This window comes from Gymnoscopelus microlampas, assembly GCF_963454915.1.
Source record: "Gymnoscopelus microlampas genome assembly, chromosome: 8".
NCBI lineage: Eukaryota > Metazoa > Chordata > Actinopteri > Myctophiformes > Myctophidae > Gymnoscopelus > Gymnoscopelus microlampas.
In genome coordinates, this window is record NC_139945.1 from 41238051 (window position 1) to 41257081 (window position 19031).

At 41.8% G+C, this 19031-nt stretch overlaps 1 protein-coding gene across 8 annotated transcripts in view; it reads left to right on the plus strand.

Moving 5' to 3' along the window:
• Positions 1–10518: 10518 nt before the first annotated feature.
• Positions 10519–19031, plus strand: part of igsf9ba (immunoglobulin superfamily, member 9Ba) — a 78848-nt gene continuing 70335 nt past the window's right edge. For all 8 annotated transcript variants that reach the window (XR_014601236.1, XR_014601237.1, XR_014601238.1 and 5 more), the window contains exon 1: positions 10519–10715. Coding sequence is in view for 5 of the 8 variants with exons in the window: in XM_084063677.1 (XP_083919803.1) it covers positions 10652–10715 (64 nt within the window). In the remaining 3 variants the exon portion in view is untranslated. The remainder of the gene's footprint in view (positions 10716–19031) is intronic.

Genomic DNA, 19031 nt, shown 5'->3' on the forward strand with positions numbered 1-19031 from the left:
CAACAAGGCAAGCACAAATGAAAAATAAAGTGTCTATATCTATGTTCTGACGGTCAGACAATGTGTGTATTTGTAATGTAATTAGTGGTAAGCCTACTCCTAAATATGCAAATAGAGGCCACCATTACAGAAAACTGTTTAGTACTCAAAGAAGTGATCCATATGCACCCCCTTATTCTTCTGTATTTCTGTATCTTCTGTATCTGTATTTTTGTGTGCACTTCAGACAGTTGCTTGATTCAATATTTAGACATTTAATGATAATTTAATCAGTTGCAGGTGTTCATGCTACATACATACATACATACATACATACATACATACATACATACATACATACATACATACATACATACATACATACATACATACATACATACATACATACATACATACATACATACATACATACATACATACATACATACATACATGCGTACTGTACAGTACATACATACATACATACATACATACATACATGCGTACTGTACAGTACATACATACATACATACATACATACATACATACATACATACATACATACATACATACATACATACATACATACATTACATACATACATACATACATACATACATACATACGATCAGCACCAAACTTGGCACAGACACTAGTCAGGGGTCTGCCATCAGAATAGCCACACCAGGGGCCACGTGTGGCCCTCAGGGGCCACATCAGTGGCCCCTGGGTTCCACAGGTGCACCTTTGCCACCAATCTGCACCAAACTTGGCACAAACACTGTTCAGGGGTCTGCCATGACAATAGTCACACCAGGGGGCCCCAATGTATTTTACCTTTTGTAACTATGTGTCTTTGTGACAGTAGTATTTTCATGCTGGCATACCTGAAGAATATGTACAGGGCAAGGTTCGAGCCAGAAAATGACATGAGACGTGAAACTCCACATTAGCCAAGAAGAGACAGACATGGACCACCCGTGATCATGCTATGAAAAACAGTTCACTCAATGACTTGGTGACCTAAGATGACACGTCGATGTTGTTGACAGCAGTTACTGGGAAGTAGGAGGTCAAGAACTTCCACAGAAAAGGGAATAGAATCGCAAGAAGGGGAAGTGTAGCAGATTGCCGTAGTTATCATTATTAGGAAATGTGCCCATGTAATAGGGTGTGTCTGCTCACTAATACATAAGTTACAAATCAGTATGAGTTTGGTTCCTCAATTGTTGTTTGTCAAACTTTTTGAGCTGACCCCATGTCCCAGGTGACCTTTAGTCTAGTTATCTCCCATCATCACTCTAAAGGGTAATGTTTCAACCAAACTGAAATGCAGATGTCCTTTGTTAACATAAAACAATCAGTCATGATTAATTCCACATTTCTATAAAGAAAACATCAAATGGATGCAACTGCTAAAATAACTTGACTCCGCCAGATGGGGAAAGTATGTGACGCAGGCTTCTTCTTTCTGGCGGAGTCAGGTTACTCCTAAAAGGCCTCACAGTGGATTTGTTTGTATAATAAACAATTAATTCCATCACTCATATTATAAGCATCAGATCACTTTTCCTCCATTTCATTATCAGATGTTGTACACATACATACTGTACCTTTTAGTTAGTTTCATACTTCAGCATGATCGATACTGTTGATTCAATTACATTATTCAAATAATCATAATTGTCATCATGTCCAGCATTAGATCTGCCACTCTGCTTCATTTCAGTCAAGATCCTCTTTCTTGACCCCCCTGTGGTTTTGTAATGGCCTAGTACTTTTCCCATATGTGTGTGTGTCTGTATCACAGCAGTCGTGCCCCCACACCCAAAGCAATCTATGTGTGCACGTATGCCTGTGTGTGTTGTAATCTGCTTTCTCCAGCCCAAAGTACAGGATACATCTGCTATGTACTTTCGTGTACTAAGCATTTTCAGTTCCTCAGATTATATTCTCATCATCTATCTTTTTAGCGGTGCCAACCGCTCTACATTTGACTCTGTCCGTATGTCCGTCCGTCCGTCCGTCCGTATGTTATGTCCGTCCGTATGTTTGAACACGGCAAGGTAGCAACACATGCGCCACTTCAACACACACACACACACACACACACACACACAAGCCAATACTGCACACATGCGCACACACGAACACACGCACACACACACACACACACACACACACACTTGCCGTCCGTATGAGCACGGCGTATGAGCACGGGATGAGCACGGCAAAGAAGCAACACATACAAACACACGCACACACACACACACACACGGACTTGGAGATTGCCTATGCCATTTCTCCTCTCATTGGCCACACGTGCCACTGGTTATCAAAGAGGGGTCCAGGGACCCCCAGCGTATGTTATGTCCGTCCATCCGTATGAGCACGGGATGAGCACAGGATTTTAAACAGCTATAACTCCAGTTTGCAGCATGCCACCAAGTCCAAATTTGGTATGTGGACTTAGACCACCAATAGGGACGAGCATTAATTGCTGAAGCCCCGCCCCCTCTGTCTTCCCATTGGCTGGCCTTTAAACAGCCATAACTCACAAATTTTGTACATGGACTAAAACCACCAATAGGGACAAACTGTAATTGCTTAAGCCCCGCCCCCTCTGTCTGCCCATTGGCTGGGTTTTAAACAGCCATTATTCCAGTTTGCAGCATGCTACCAAGTACAAATTTGGTAAGTGGACTCAGACCACCAATAGGGACGAACTGAAATGAGTTACGCCCCGCCCCAAAGGCACCGCTTCCTTCACACAGGGTGTGATTTTTTTTAAGCAGTAGAGAAGTGAGGGAGCGCCGCTCCCCCGCGTCCCCCCTCCACTACACCCCTGAATATAACTTATACAATTGGGGTGGTTGTATTTTGTCTGCCTGCTCTTCTATTGAGACAAAAGGTCATAGCTCACCTAGACACGAATTTTGACCTGCTAGGCAAGATTAAATTTATCCCCTGAGCAAGCCGGCAGGCTATATTAGCTCAATGGTAAAAAAATGTCAGCGCTTTACCAAACCATTCAGGATTGGAAAATATAGATGACTCGATTTTCAGCCTGCTATGTGGCGCTCAAATCGAGTCCTATCGCGCTGATCAGAGCAATGGTCACCGAATTATGGCCATTTGAAATGTTTGACACTGCTATAACACTGCTGCTGTGTAGTGCCACATATGTGTGCAAATGATTTACATTTTTGTGTGACTATTGTCATGGCAGAGCCCTGACCAGTGTTTGTGCCATGTTTTTTTGTTCAACTACCCAACGTTTATCCCCAAATACCTATTTTTTTCTGAAATCCCTCCTGTCTAACTGATCCCCCCTGATTAGTGGCAGTGCCCACCTGGCTGTAATTGCCATGGGGTGGGGGTGGGGCAGTCCAAACACACATTTGGATCTGCAGGTAATTGTGAGTGAATCTCACTAAAAGTAGTCCATGAGCCAAACAAGATTTCATTGTCGAAAGAGTGGGCAAAACCATACCTATATTAAATTGTTCATAGGGTCAATATAAGTAAATAAATAGATCATAACCTTTCCACAGGAGCAGCTTTTTCATATTCATCAAACATTTTGTTATTTTCCCCATACGTACATGACAGGTGAAAAAATGACAACATTTAAAAAATAGTTATCATAATGAAACTTCCCCAGTTGATTACTTACATGAAGACAATGATTTATCGTAATGCAAGTTTTCTGAAATTGTATTATATTTAAATATGCAAATTATGCATTAGGAAAATATGCCCGAATTTGCATAACTTTCCAGAATCAACATTGGAACATTGGACAAAGCCAGAGTCAACATTCTTATTTCATTTTGTTAAGATGTTGGAGTCAAAGGTTTTTAACGAGGGAATATTCAATATCTGGCTCAATTTTGGGGCTCTGGCTTATGGACTAAATGCCTAATTTGCATATTTAAATATACAATTTCAGAAAACTTGTAATACGATAAATCATTGTCTTCATGTAAGTAATCAACTGGGGAAGTTTCATTATGATAACTATTTTTTAAATTTTGTAATATTTTCACCTGTCATGTACGTATGGGGAAAATAACAAAATGTGTGATAAATATGAAAAATCTACTCCTGTGGAAAGGTTATCATATATTTATTTACTTATATTGACCCTATAAACAACTTAATATAGGTATGGTTTTGCCCACTCTTTCGATAATCATTGCTCAATTTTAGGGCTCTGGCTCGTGGACTGTCTCGTATGAATCTCACCAACACACGGATCTGCAGAAAGTGAGAGTGAATCTCACCAACACACGGATCTGCAGAAAGTATGAATCTCACCAACACACGGATCTGCAGAAAGTATGAATCTCACCAACACACGGATCTGCAGAAAGTATGAATCTCAACAACACACGGATCTGCAGAAAGTATGAATCTCACCAACACACGGATCTGCAGAAAGTATAAATCTCACCAACACACGGCTCTGCAGAAAGTATGAATCTCACCAACACACGGATCTGCAGAAAGTATAAATCTCACCAACACACGGATCTGCACAAAGTATGAATCTCACCAACACACGGATCTGCAGAAAGTAAGAGTGAATCTCTCCAACACTGTGTGAAACTTAGCACATGTATTTAAATGCAAACTTACAAGTTACAAGTAAGTTTGTGGATAGGAAAATACATTTGTAAAAATTCTCTTAAAAAAGCGTGATGTTTGTCTCAAAATGATGTAACAGGAAAAAGGAATGTATGCGTGTGTTGGTCTACTCACAAATAAGATCCAACAATTCACACACAGAATATATGATTTACAAATGATATTTTATGATAAATGCACACACAAGTATAATCTTTTTTTTGTAAAAATTACAAATTCAAATTTACAAAAGTCACAAATAAATAATATGTTTGTAGATTGCAAAATACATTTGTAAATCATGGAAACACATTTGTAAATCATGGAAACACATTTGTAAATCAAAGAATATTTGTGCATCTTGGTATTGGATTCACAAATACTTTTGAGACAAATCTCTCCCCATACAGGGTCGATTCCCGGCAGCAGTTCCTCCAGCTTGGCCGGGTGCTACGGGTGGGAACCCGACATGGTATTGTGTCCTTGTCACTGCACTAACAAGGTCTACTGGTCGGTCAGCAGGGAGGTGATGATCAGGGGCAGATAATGTGAATCTCGACACGTGTTATGCTCTTGTGGTGGAAACTCTTCTGTCAGTACAATGTCAGTTGAAAAGTAGCTGGTGACTCCATGTGTCTTGGAGGAGGTATGTCTACACCCTCCCCAGACCAACAGTTGGGGTTGGCAGCATCAGAACACAGCACATTGGCAATGACTAAACTGGGGAGAAAATGAATGGGGAATTTCTTTATTATATATATATACTAGAGTTTCGGGGGGCTACGCCCCCCTCAACCCCAGCCGCGCACGGGGCCCAGCGTGGCCGCGTGTATATTGGGGGACCCAAATCGCCGGAGTAAAACTGTGGAAAAGTTAAAAAAAAAAAAAAAAAAAAAAATTTAAAAAAATTTTTTTTGATGTTTGAGGGGGACCCCCGCGGACCCCCTGCTGGTCGACGGACCCCCTGTGGAGTGTTGGGACGCGCGGGGACCCCCCTGGAACATGGCGGACCATTTCGGTGTTTTTTTTTTTTTCATGAAGGTGGTTGCTTGTTTCTGGCGCTGGCTGTGCAAACCTGGCAACCCAGCGCATGCTGCCGCACGTTACACCAGAAATGGTGCCTGGAGAAAATGGTGACCAAAAAAAAAGTTTTGAAAAAAAGGAAAAAAAACCCGCAGCGGCTGGCTGCTGTTGTGGTGATGAGGTCGTGCGCACGGTAAACGGTACGAAGCTGCCTCCCCTTCCGTTTTGTCCGACATTTGGTGAGTAGAATTAATTATGTTGCGCGGTGGAAAAGGTGTAGTGAGCAGTGAGATGTCCCCTACGCGAGGCGTAAATTCAGCGCGGCCGCCGTGGCGAGTCAGTTGGCGACATGTGGTCTGGCGGTGCGTTGTTTATTCGATAACAGAGCTGTGGGGTGTCGACACCGAGGGTGCGGAAGTCGGTCGCCATTTATATAGTTAGATGTTTTAAATAGTAGAGCAAATTGTGTACACAAGCTATGCTGCCAAATAAGAACACACTCTGTAGGGTGAAGGATGGCGGATCTGGGCAGTCACACCTGGCTAGCCTGGTTCCAGCCCATAGACCCCGCCCACTCTCTGAGTGAGCTCCTCTTGGTCTGGCATTATAATGTCAGCCTATGGCTTTTCGCGATCGAAGAGATACCTGACAAATCAGAGTCGGAGGTGGGAGTGGTCTAACGACAAGCCAATCAGTGAATATCTGCTAAAACAAGCTGTACGATGACGTCAGATGTAGGCGGAATCGTGAATCTCTTGTGATTGGTTTAGGGAAATTCGAATCCCCTCCCTCGCGGAATCGCGGACACAGCAGCCAATGTCAGACTGAAGCTCCACGCATCTTCTGTCTGATAATCAGGCTAACACCTGGCCTGAGTCGGACTGGGTTGGACTTCTACGCAAGCAGTTTGTGGTCACATGGATGTTTTGGGGGATGACTGATTTATCCTGTCTGCTAGCTCTATGCACAACAGGTGTGTCAGTTCCGAGTTCAACCAGTCTGACTCAGGCCAGGTGCGACTGCCCAAATCAGCCATCCCCCATCCCACACTGCAAAATCTAGAGATTCAGTTTAACTCTGTGTAAACATTCACCTGTAAGGGTCAGAATTTGACAGTAGATACCAACCATTGATAGTTTGGATTAAAAAACCTGCTCCATAGTCATACCATGCAAATTGTTTTTATATGGTGAGAAATGGCCTACCACAGGTCCTGCCTGACCCATGAATGGTCTAATGTCAAGCACTAAACCAGTGGGTTTTTAAAACACCACATTAACTCTTGGCTGTATTTTAGATCAATGTGTGACAAAACAATTGAGGATAAAATAAAATAAAATACTGATGTAGGCAAGTCCAAGTTACTATGGTCAAACAGACAACATGCTGTGGGTTTAGAATTTAGATTTAATTTGAGCCAACTACCAAACACAATTAACTGAGACTTTCCAGTGGTTTTGAGTATAAACCATAGACAGTAAAAAGTATGGACAACGTTACGCCCATAGACTCTACAGACTGTAAATGAAGCCTATTTTTCAATGATTTCAAATCCGCCATCTTTCTATATCCTATGTACTCGGAAATGAATGCTATTGGTTGGGACCAGAGTGGGAGTGGGGAATGAGTGCTATTGGTTGTGAATCTTGTCAATCAAATCATCACAAGGTAGCTACGCCCCTTCTACAGCATACCCTACTTTATCATCAATTTTAAAATAAATGGGACCATAATTTACCAAAACGCATATCATGGTGATTGAAAGAAGACTTTAAACCATAGACTGTATAAATGAGATGGACAAAGCCACTCCCCTGCTTTCTACAGACCGAAAATGAAGCCGATTGTTCCAAGACTGTAGGTCCGCCATCTTTCAATATCGCGTCATATCGTGTCATATCCTGCAGAATGAGACCAGACCATTATTGGTTGGGTAGCTTGTCAATCAAGAGTGGGGGTGGGGAATGAATGCTATTGGTTGTGTAGCTTGTCAATCAAATCATCCCGCCCCTCCTAGAGAATAGCCTACATTATCGTCAATTTTAAAATAAATGGGACCATAATTTAGCAAAACGCATATCCTGATGATTGAAAGGAGACTTTAAACTAGCGACTGGAAGCATATAGAATTTATGACAATTTTTATTACGGTAAGAAAATCTAGTCTAAAGTTTGTCAAAAAAAACATTCACTTAAAACGTTAAAATGTATTCTTTCTGACACCGCAGGTCGGCGCAGGGTAAAACAGCGCCACTCTGGCCATTCATAATCTTCCGTGTTGGGCTCATCGTTAAATATCCAAGACTTAATTGCCCCTTGCTTTAAACTAGCGACTGGAAGCATATAGTATTTATGACAATGTTTATTAAGGTAATAAAATCAAGTGTAAAGTTTGGCAAAAACCCATCCGCTTGAATGGAGCTTAATTACTTCTGACACCAGCAGGGGTGAAACAGCGAGACTACAGGCCATTCATATGAACTGTCTCTTCCTACATAGCCTCAATTTACAACTCGGAAGCTGGCCCCTTGGTTTTAACATACTCTTAGACAAATACCATAGAAAAGGACACTCTTTTTTGTTGTTGTTCTGAATTGAAGATATTGACCAAGACCCATTTAAATGAGCCCATGCGACCAGACCTTCAATGGATGCAAAAACCCTAGCCTGGTCTCAGTGGGGTGAATAGCTCATGACTGACAGATGTGCATGCATGGTCCTATTTCTTTTCCATGCAACATAAAAGCAGAGGAGGCGATATTATTCGCACTGTTAGGGAGAACTCACTTGATCAATGTTGTAGGCACAGCGGGCTTGGTTTCTCAGTGCTCATGCATGTTGAAACGGCTAGAGCAGGGGTCTTCAACAGGGGGTCCGGGACCCCGGCCCTAGGTGGTCCTCAGAGTTACTACAGGGGTCTTTGTGATCGGATGTAATCTTTGTGATAGGATTTGTTTTTTACATTAACCACTTGAACCCTAGCATCACTATTCTGAGGAACATTAGCCGAAAATAGCAGATACAGTGCTGCGAGGCGTTGTGTGCTTGTAGATCAGCTATATTTCGGCAAAGAGGTTTGGTGTAGGAGCAAATCAAGTGCTAAGTATTGAAGGTTTAAGTGGTTAATGAAGGTTTAAGTGGTTAAATGTCTGAAATGAACAAAAAACTTTGATTTACACAACACTGATGATAGTCAATAAAGCTATCTATGAAATCTATGAAAAAGTTGAATCTGCAACACAATTGTATGCAATGTAGGGGGTCCCTGCTTCATCTCTCTCTCTCTCAGGCAGCTAGGGGGTCCTTGGGCTGAAAACGTTGAAGACCCCTGTGCTAGAGTAAACCTAAGCTTCTTATCAGTGTAGCCATGTGTGCGCAGTGGGCAGCATGCTTAAGCAGCATCCTTGCACTTGCAGTCGTCGAGGAAACAGACAAACGATAGTGCATCTGTCGCCACACCCATCATACAAGCCAGACAGTGCAGTAGAATAAAAAAAAGAACGTTTAAGTCGGCAACACAGACAGACAGCGACATAACAGTCGAAGGCTACAGTAAATGAACGACAGATGAGTCACCCACACAGACACATTTCCTCGTATCAAACCAACTGCGTGAACAGATCTGACTGGACTGTATGGTCTGGAGGGGACCCATTAATAATATAACGATTAACCATTATTTAAGATTGTACAGACGGGTGAATAGTGCACTGTGATGGTGCACATGGTGCCACTTTTCGGAGAGGTATTTAAAGATGTGAACAAGGCTCTCTCTCTCTGTCAATGCGCATGATACTGCGGTGGTTCCACTACTACGGCACGCTCCAACTCACCTTGAGTCGGTACACGACTGTGTGCTGCTGTCACTCGGGTCCAGCGTTGCCAGGTCTTGTGTGAGAAATAAGCAACCAGGTCTATGAAAACAAGCCCAAAAGAAGCGACTTTATGTCACTGCGAGTCTGCGACACATTGTGAGCTTGTAGATCTACTTTTTTCAAAAACTCCCTGGGCACAAAACATTTATGAAAATATTTGAGAACCACTGCCACTGGTTTAAAATATAATAACAATAATAATAATAATAATAATAATACATAAGCAAGTACACTTCAGAAACAAGCCCCAAAAAACGCAACCACCAATTTTTACAAGCAACTTCACAACAGTCTCACTCCCCAAAAAGCCTTGAGAAGGGGGCCGCCGGGCCGGGCCAATAATTAAGGCAAAAGTTCTCGGTCAGGGTACTAAGCTTAATTCGGGTCCTGCATGAAGCACACTTTATACTTGTACCCTGACCGTCACAGTTTTTTTGACAGTCTCGACAAAAAAACTGTTAAAACGCCAGAGGCGCCAGTCTCAAGCGGACTTGAGTCTTGAGCCACGGGAGGCACCGCTGAGGCCGAGCCATGCCGAGTGTTGCAAAGTCCACTTTAAACCCACTCAGCACCGTTCGGGTAATTAATTGCGATAGGCACAGAATCGTAAATCATATATACTCCATAAGTCATATGGTGACTTTCTTGCCCCTCCCCCCCCCTTCACATCATATCGTTCGGTAAGAATTTGTCCCAAAAACTCAAAATATGCCTTTTGGGAGTGAGACAGCGCTGGAAAATGAAGCCCAAAGTCGCTTATAATAAGCCGACATGGCAACACTGACTCGGGTCCATCCGGGCCGTATAGGAGAACCAATACACGCCCCATGGCTTCGATCAGGAACCAATCACATGGTGGGAGAGGCGGACCTGTGGATAACATTCTCACACTACGGCTTCACTATGCGATTGTAAAACGGTCTCCATCTACTTACTATAGAACCGCGGCGGTGCAGGTGCTCTGTCTCTCCGGGAGAGGATGCGGATGGAAGGACGGGGGAGGGAAGAAGGGATGAAGGGAATCGTCAAGAGGAAAGAATAGAGAATATGAACTAGGGAGTAATTGATAAGACATCGAAGGTCGAATATGAAAGATTGGTCGAACGGGGCACTTTGCGTGGTAAGAGCTGGTCGGCAATAGTACTATGATTTGGTATGTGGCCACTCTGATAGCAAGTGTATTCAGCACCAGAGGAACGGCCGCTCAAGGTGAGTTGAAGTGCAATATATCTTGTGTTGTGCCGCCCATAACATATGATTTCTGGCGTCTTAATGTGCGTTTGGTGTGGGTTTGTTGAGTCGCATGACATTTTAATAAGCTTTGATCCCGCAGGAACTGGGGGTCTATTTCATTGTAACAAATGGCTACATATCCATCATGTCACGTGAAGTTCAGCGTTGGTTAATTCGTAGCCCATTAGAGAAATAGCTATTGTCTTGAATGCATAATGCATGTTAGCGTCATTATGCGTGATCTATTCGCATTTTAGGCTATATGATATCACAATAATGCCAATATCCAAATTGACCATTTTATGGTTGAAGACTCATAGATTTGTGCGATATGGCTTTAATAGGCCTGCATTGTGTTGCAGTCTACCATGGTATACCCATTACATTGTAAGTTAGAATACTCCAAGCAAATGTCACATTTTAAACACACATGTGTGTGTGTGTGTGTGTGTGTGTGTGTGTGTGTGTGGGGGGGGGGGTACATATTGTATCATCATCATGGCCATGCAGTCCCATTTGAGTTGTAGAGAAAGGGGTGTGACCGCCATAGTCTTTAAAATGAAAAATCAACCAATGCATTGTATGTTAGCTTAAATACAATGCTGCATATATCATAGAATTGCTCCCTGCATGCATTGTACATCCAGAATGTAGCCTACTGTACGAGCACACTGCGCTGTCTCACACATGCTACAACTAGCCTAGGCCACTACAGGCTAGAACAGGGGTCTTCAACAGGGGGTCTGGGACCCCTAGGGGGTCCTCAGAGTTACTACAGGGTTACTATCTTTGTGTGATATGATAAAAATGTTTTTACATGAACCGCTTGAACCCTAGCATCCCTTTTCTGAGGAGAACTTTAGCCCAAAATAGCAGATCTACAAGCTCACACCGCCTCCCACTGCAGGCATTGTGAGCTAGTAGATCGGCTATTTTTGGCAAAGAGGTAGGCAGACCAAGTAAAATAAAATAAATTTAATCTGAAACACAATTTTATACAATTTAGAGGGGTCCCTGGTTCATCTCTCTCTCGGCTAGGGGGTCCTTGGCCTGAAAAACGTTGAAGACCCCTGGGCTAGAAGACTGCAGTTTTAGCTCTAGCTGTGCTAGACAGTACAACTATCCAGTAGTATTAATCAATCTAGTGGCGAGCTGAACAGTGTATCAGTTTGTTGGTATGTTTTAGCACGCCGTATTGACCTATGTACTTACTTAACCTTGCTGTTTCATTGATGTCCAGCTGAGGGAGACATTTGCCAACCTGCCGCCTATAGTAACTGATCTCAATGACCCCACATGCTAAACTGGTCTGCGCACAAACTGTCTGACTCTGAATCCTCTGAAACGGCAAGTCAAGGCTCCTCTCACTGCAGTAAACTACACTCATTAAGGAATGGGATCCTCCCAGAACTACTGTTGGAGGAACACACAGATGTGGCTTTATATGTGGGTGGGGAAAGGGCTGCAATAGCCTGCCCTGTGCTATATTATCTGAAATTGAATTAGTTATAATTTCGAAGTTTAAGCTCTGATACAAACCACCAGGGTTTACATCACATTTTCACCTTAAACAATGAATACACTTTTTGATGATGGAACCCTCCCATGGCCATGAGTTGATATTTTTGCCCCATTCTATAGTGCAATAAGAATGCAGAGTCATGTTACCCTATGTGCCACTGTATTCCATTTTAGCAGCAGCATGGCAACGTGTCGTAGGCTATCTATTCTATGCCTGGCATCACATAGCCTACAAGCCCAGAAATGTTTATTGAAACCTTTGATGTTTAAAAGAAATTCAAGGATATCACGTCAGTTAAGGTGGTCTCAAATATGAAAGCCACCACCTACATGCACCTGTTCCATTCATCATATGTAATTGGGTCATAAGCCAGGGGCTAGTGATTGGTCAGGGTCAGCTATTTTACAACCCATACCTGCCATTTGAGTTCAAAGTTGAAACCCTTCTCAACATCATACAAAAATAGCAGTCACACGTGACTGCCAAGATGAAGAAAACAATTGAGACAAAGACGAAATGTTTGATTCTTTGTTTGGACTCAGATCTCATGGATGGGTGGTGCAGAGCAGATTTCAAGTCAGTGTAAGAAGGTTAGCTGAGAGAGTTCAGCATCAGTCCCGTTTGCAGTATATTTTTGTGTGTATCTTGCCGATAAATTTGAACCAGGATTGGTTGTACTTATTTGCAATTCTTTGGTGAACACAAATATAACATCCTCTTGATTAGATTAGCAAGATGTGTTCTTGTCCTCTTTGAGGCTGATGTTGGCGGAGGTCTTTAGAAACTTGAAAGACACAGCCGAGATCATTCACAAATTTGATCGAGTGTGATGGACATGAGGGGAGAGGTGTCATTGGTGTACTGGGAGTAGAAATGGAAAGAACACACCCCTATGACGGAACTATGCTTGCATCTGACATGTACGGATCCAGACACATGAATTGTCTTCTCCCTGTAACAAAGTAAAAGATTTTCCAGCAAATTAAAGGGGCAGCGTTAATCTGGGACAGTTTCAGAATAATTAATTAATTATTAAATGTGGAGCTGAAGTTGGCAGACAGAATCCAGACATAGTGGCAACTGGAAAGAGGGAGTCTGTAGTTCAAAACAATATTGAATTTTTACATTTTTTGGCGAGTGTGGACGAAGAGCTACCCTGTGAGTGTGTTGAGTGATTGTCAGGCACAGATAGGACATTAGTCATTGCTGGCACTGACACTCCAAACTCCAGTAGTCCAACAGCTCTGATGGCCTTGGTGAACTGGATTTCTGGTGAACTGGATGTTCCCATCTGTATTTCCATTCCTTTGAGCCTGCTCCTTGATCTTTCTAGGTGTATCTGGAAAAAGGAAACCAAATCCATAAATATGTCAAAGTTACCAGTTGTACGTCTCAAGGCAGTTTACTTTGTAACGTGCTTGCAGACTTGCTGTTCACCTTCAGGCTATGGCTTCTATAGGTTATGGTTTATTTGAATATACTGTTACTGTATAATATTGGACCTGGGTATGGAATATTGTATTACATTGAATTGCAAGAGATAGTTGAAAACAAATGTGCGATTTTCTCATATCTTAATTAAATATCAAGGTTTTTTTTCTGCACATGAGAATAGATTATGTACAATACATAACTTAGCTAATATAATGTTTTATCTTTCAAATCATGCAAATTAGCACAGGCTTATTAGATTGTATTTTCCCTGATCCTTCCTGGACATTAAATTCTCATACATCACAATGTTTTGGAAAATTATAAGGCTAGACTGCAGACTGCCTTTTGGTGAAATTACCATTTCCATCAGACCAATAAGTCAACAGAACACCCCCCAAGCATCGAAGCAGCTGCATGCTGCTTAGACTCTCTGTAATAAGTGTCACTGTTGGGTGTGCTGTACATTATGTGCAGTATGTGGTGGTAGGGCTGGGCGGTATGACTTCAAATATCACGTTTATTTCAAACCTTTGCCTCAAAAATAGCAGATCTACAAGCTCGCAACGTGTCGCGATGCAACACGTTGTGAGCTTGTAGATTGGCTATTTTATAAATGTTTGTACGCCACAATTGTATAATTGCAGTATACTACTGGGTTAAGTGGTTAATCAGACAATATAGCCTAATCGATTTAGTCAATTATATATATATATATATATATATATATATATATATATATATATATACATACATACATACATACATACACATATATATATATATATATATATATATATATATATATATATATATATATATATATATATATATATATATATATATATATATATATATATACATATGTACACACACACACACACACACACACACACACACACACACACACACACACACACACACACATACATACATATACCTGCGTCTTGATAATTCGATGAACCTATATGATTAAGTTAGTCGGACTCGGTTTCAATATATTTTTGGTTAATTGCCTAGCCCTAGGTGGTTGTGACAGACATCAAAAGATGATGTGCCAGATTGGGTTGCACTGTTAGGGTAAATCCCATTTCATTCATTCTTGTTGAAAGTCAATGGACTTAAATTACATCTCAGATTATCTTCTTAATTGACCGCCACTTGAATGGATTTGATGTGATACATACAGCAATGTTTTTGTATCATGTCTGTCAGGATTCGTTTATTTTTTGTTTGTGCATTATTTTTGCATGATGTGCATTCTACAAAGTTTCTTACAGTTTTTGGTGGTTGTTCACTAATTAGCTGTGAAGAAAGTGCACGATGTGCACTGTACTCGACACTCTCCCTAAGCATATATAATTATACGCTGATAACCATACTATGCATGTTGTTAAACTCATAGTTTTCGTTTTTATAGTTGTTAACTTTAAACTTTAAACCGTTATACTTTGTGTGTCATTAAAGCTGGCATAATGGCAATTCGTTTTTTCATTTTATTTAATCACAACAAACAAGTTCCTCATAAAGAACTATAAGTTATTCCCTCTCTATTTTCCATCAAGTATGGCTTTACACATTAAATACATTTTGAACCATGGATCAAAGTTGGAATGTAACTTTCAGCTTACATCTAGGCAATGATGGCTACACCTTTTTGTCTAAAGTCATTTCATTTCCCAAGAGCTCCTTTAACACTAGGGCAATGCCCGTTGGGAACGCATGCCCTTCTGGTTATGCAATACCGTTGTACCTGTTGTCAGAGTACTTAGTGCGGTGCGGTAACCATTATCATAGTACTTGGAGGCTGAATTCTCCCTCAGCACAACACGCCTTTGGGTCCTCAGTAATGTAGGAGACAGACTGACACACACCACAGAGATTCCATGCATTTATAGATATACTAGGTAGGCTGATGCCTGTTGGGAACGATGCCCGTTGGAAACCATACCCGTTGGGAATGCATGCCCATCCGGTTATGCAATACCTGTCGTCAGACAACTTCATGCAGTATCCATTATCTCAGTACTTGGAGGCCAGTCTATGGCATCACATCATATTGTTGGTATCAGGATCTCCATATATGGACATAGCGATTGGATCAGCGGTTCTGGAAAACCGCTGAGCCAACCGGCTTCACACCCACACTCCCTCAGGTCTTAGGGGATACGCAGGCCGTCAAGTTTAAAGTCGGTCACAGGGACGGTTCCCGAGATACGTGAAGGACAGGCACACAGGCACATACGCAGAGATTTGTGTAATTTATAGTAGGATATATTACTTTACTTGGGTAAAGTAATATGTCATTATTATTGTAATAATTTCCTCAGAAATAAGATAAGTCTCAATTTGATTTTAGGTTATTATTGGCCCAACACCTTTAAATGACATGTTGAGAGAGCTTTCTCACATAATCTTCATTTTACCAAGTGTCTCTGTGGTGTTCTATGTGCCATTTCACCTCTTTTATGGTCCATCTATTCATTTACTAATTCAGAAGTCTTGCAGATTTTCCTATAAATATACATTAGTCACTCATCCATTCCTGGTGCTGTACTTTCTACCTCCTAATCATGAGAGTAAAGCTTGTAAACCTAGCTTAAAAGAAGTCCTGTGCTCAAGCTGTGGACAGCACACTCCTGCCAACACAGCACTGGGCATGTGCCAGCGCTTTCTGCTAATGCCTTCCCTCCCTCAACCAGAACAGTCCCGAAGGAATCTCCCTTCAAACAAAGCCTGCAGCATTCTGGGAAAGCCAGTTTAGTTTTGAGTGTACTGTATGTGGGTCTAGTTTGCAGGCCAGTGTCTCTATCCCATAACGTTAAACAACCTAATGAAGGCATACGTACATGGTATGCTTGTGCAGTTGTCTATATTCTTACATTTGACTGTTTCTGTCATTGTGTAGTAGTGCCAGGTTATGATCTGCTTACCTTGCTTCACAAGTAAGTAAAATGTTTCTGTCAAATGAACATCCGCTGGGTGAGACGGAAATCACACAAGCTCTGGTCAGGCAGCCAAGGAGAAAATTGACTTTGTCTTTTCAACAGGGAGGTTCAGAAAATGGGCAGGCATAGGATCAACAGAAAATAAACTAGAAAAAGTGCTCCTCGGAGCACAGGTCTCAGCCAGGTCAGGTAGGTTATTGTGGCCTCCTGGTGGCGCTATAATAGGCTAATGTGGAAAGGGTGGCATTTCTTCCTCGGCCTAGTGGGAATGTGCGTGCATTCATGATTTGAGGCATTTTGTTGCAAAAATGTGTTTAGCTAAATTAGACCTGCTGGTGGCGCTATAACAGGGCAATGTGAAAAGGGTGGCATTTCTTCCTTGGCCTAGTGGGAATGCTCGTGTAAATTTTCACAGATATCGCACGTTGCGTTCATGATTTGAGACATTTTGTTCAAAATGGACCTATCCTGCAAACTTTGGAAGCCAACCTAGCCAATCAGGATGGAATATGAAATATCGGACAGAGATAGAGATACTGTGTACCAATTTGTTGTGTTTGGATAAAATCTGTAGGAGTAATATTAAAAAATGGGTTTTGCACAAATCGGCCTCGTGGTGGCATCCAGAGAGTGTGTGTGCACAGTTTCACAGCGACCGGGCCAACGGTGCCGGAGATTAGCTGCTCACAGACAGATGGACGGACGGACAGACACACGGACGGACAGGGGGTAAAATATACTCTCACCATCCCTTTCGGCCTGGCGGAGACCTATTACTGTTGTGCTTTTACCGTAGTGCTTATAACCGCGTGAACCCTAGTGTCCCTATTCTGGGCATATTTGTTATGGCTTGGCTCTAGGCCACAACAAATAACGGGGAAACAGGAGAGAGTTTTACTAAAATGAGTGATTTTATTCACAAAATTAAATCATTTTAACCAAAATGCAAACAATAGAGCAGGCACACTTCCAAACAATGCAATCATAAGTGAAACACAAATGCTTTCTGTGTGTGCATGCCCCAGCAATGTGACTCAAGTAGAAAGAGACTTAACTTACAGTTCCCTGGTTCTTTTTATACCGTGTGGGAGACACTGGCCAGGTGTTTCCAATCCCCTGATCACCTCCGATAACCCTCCAACCAGCACTGCAACAGAGAACAGTTAGAATCCTGTCAAAGGCTCCAGGGGGCCGTCACAACATCATAAAACACGAACATTCAGCGAAAATAGAGGAACATTCTGCAAAAATTGGAAGCTTGTACAGTAGATCTGCTGTTTTCAGTAACAGGATTTAGAAGGGGCCAAGTACAGAACGGATTATATAGGGTTTAATTGGTTAATTCATTTTGTGCAATGTTGGTCTTTTTGCACATACTTTGAATTGTGGGTGGTCATTCCTTTGTGTGAGCATCAACATGTCGCTAACTGTGAAGGATCAGGCTTTAGCTCGTTTGTCCTTGTTGGGATCTGGATGTCTTTGACATTACTTTAACTTCAAAGTCCATTTGCTTCACTGGGCTGTGATGAGACATGCAGCCAGATTCCAGTAGCATTTGCTTATAACACAAATAACAGCAATACAATCAACTGTAGCCTTGAAGTGAAAGACCTTGCATAACCTGGGATTTATTGAGTTGGTTCAACAGTTACACTGCTGTAAGTAGAGCTGTGTATAGTTCCACACACAGTGATTTATTGATGGTGACTAAGCATGGTTTCTCATAACCAGCTGTAATTAGACAAGACATATGAACACACTAATGACACTATTGATTACTATTAGCCCCAACATGCCATTGTGTAATCCATTTGTAAATTGTAACACCTTTCAGTTCATGGCTAAGGATTACAGTACAGTATATGGCTTGTCTGAACAGATGCCCTCTGTATTGTGCACCAATGCTCTGGCAGTGCATTTCCCAGCAGTTGTGGGAACTCTCTCTCTCTCTCTCTCTCTCTCTCTCTCTCTCTCTCTCTCTCTCTCTCTCTCTCTCTCCCCCCTGTCTATTTCTTCCTCAATGTACCCTGTGCTGCAGCAGGTGTCAGCACATTCATTGCTTCCCTAATTGGGACTGTGCCATTAGATAAGGCCTATAGATCAGTGGCTCTCAAACCTTTTCATTTAAGGGCCCCCAAATCGATGTTCATTTGGCTGCGGACCCCCATCTGAAGACATTTTGTGCCAGGGACCACCAAGAGAAGATTTTTGTCCAACAAATTCAAAATGATACAAAAATGTTTTCAAAATGTTCAACAATAGCACATCTACAAGCTGACATCTGCATCTGTGAGCTTGTAGGTCAGCTATTTTTCAATAGCCAAAGTATGAAATAGGGTTAAAGTGGTTAAACTGATTTTGATGCTAAATTATAACTCATTGTGCTGGGGA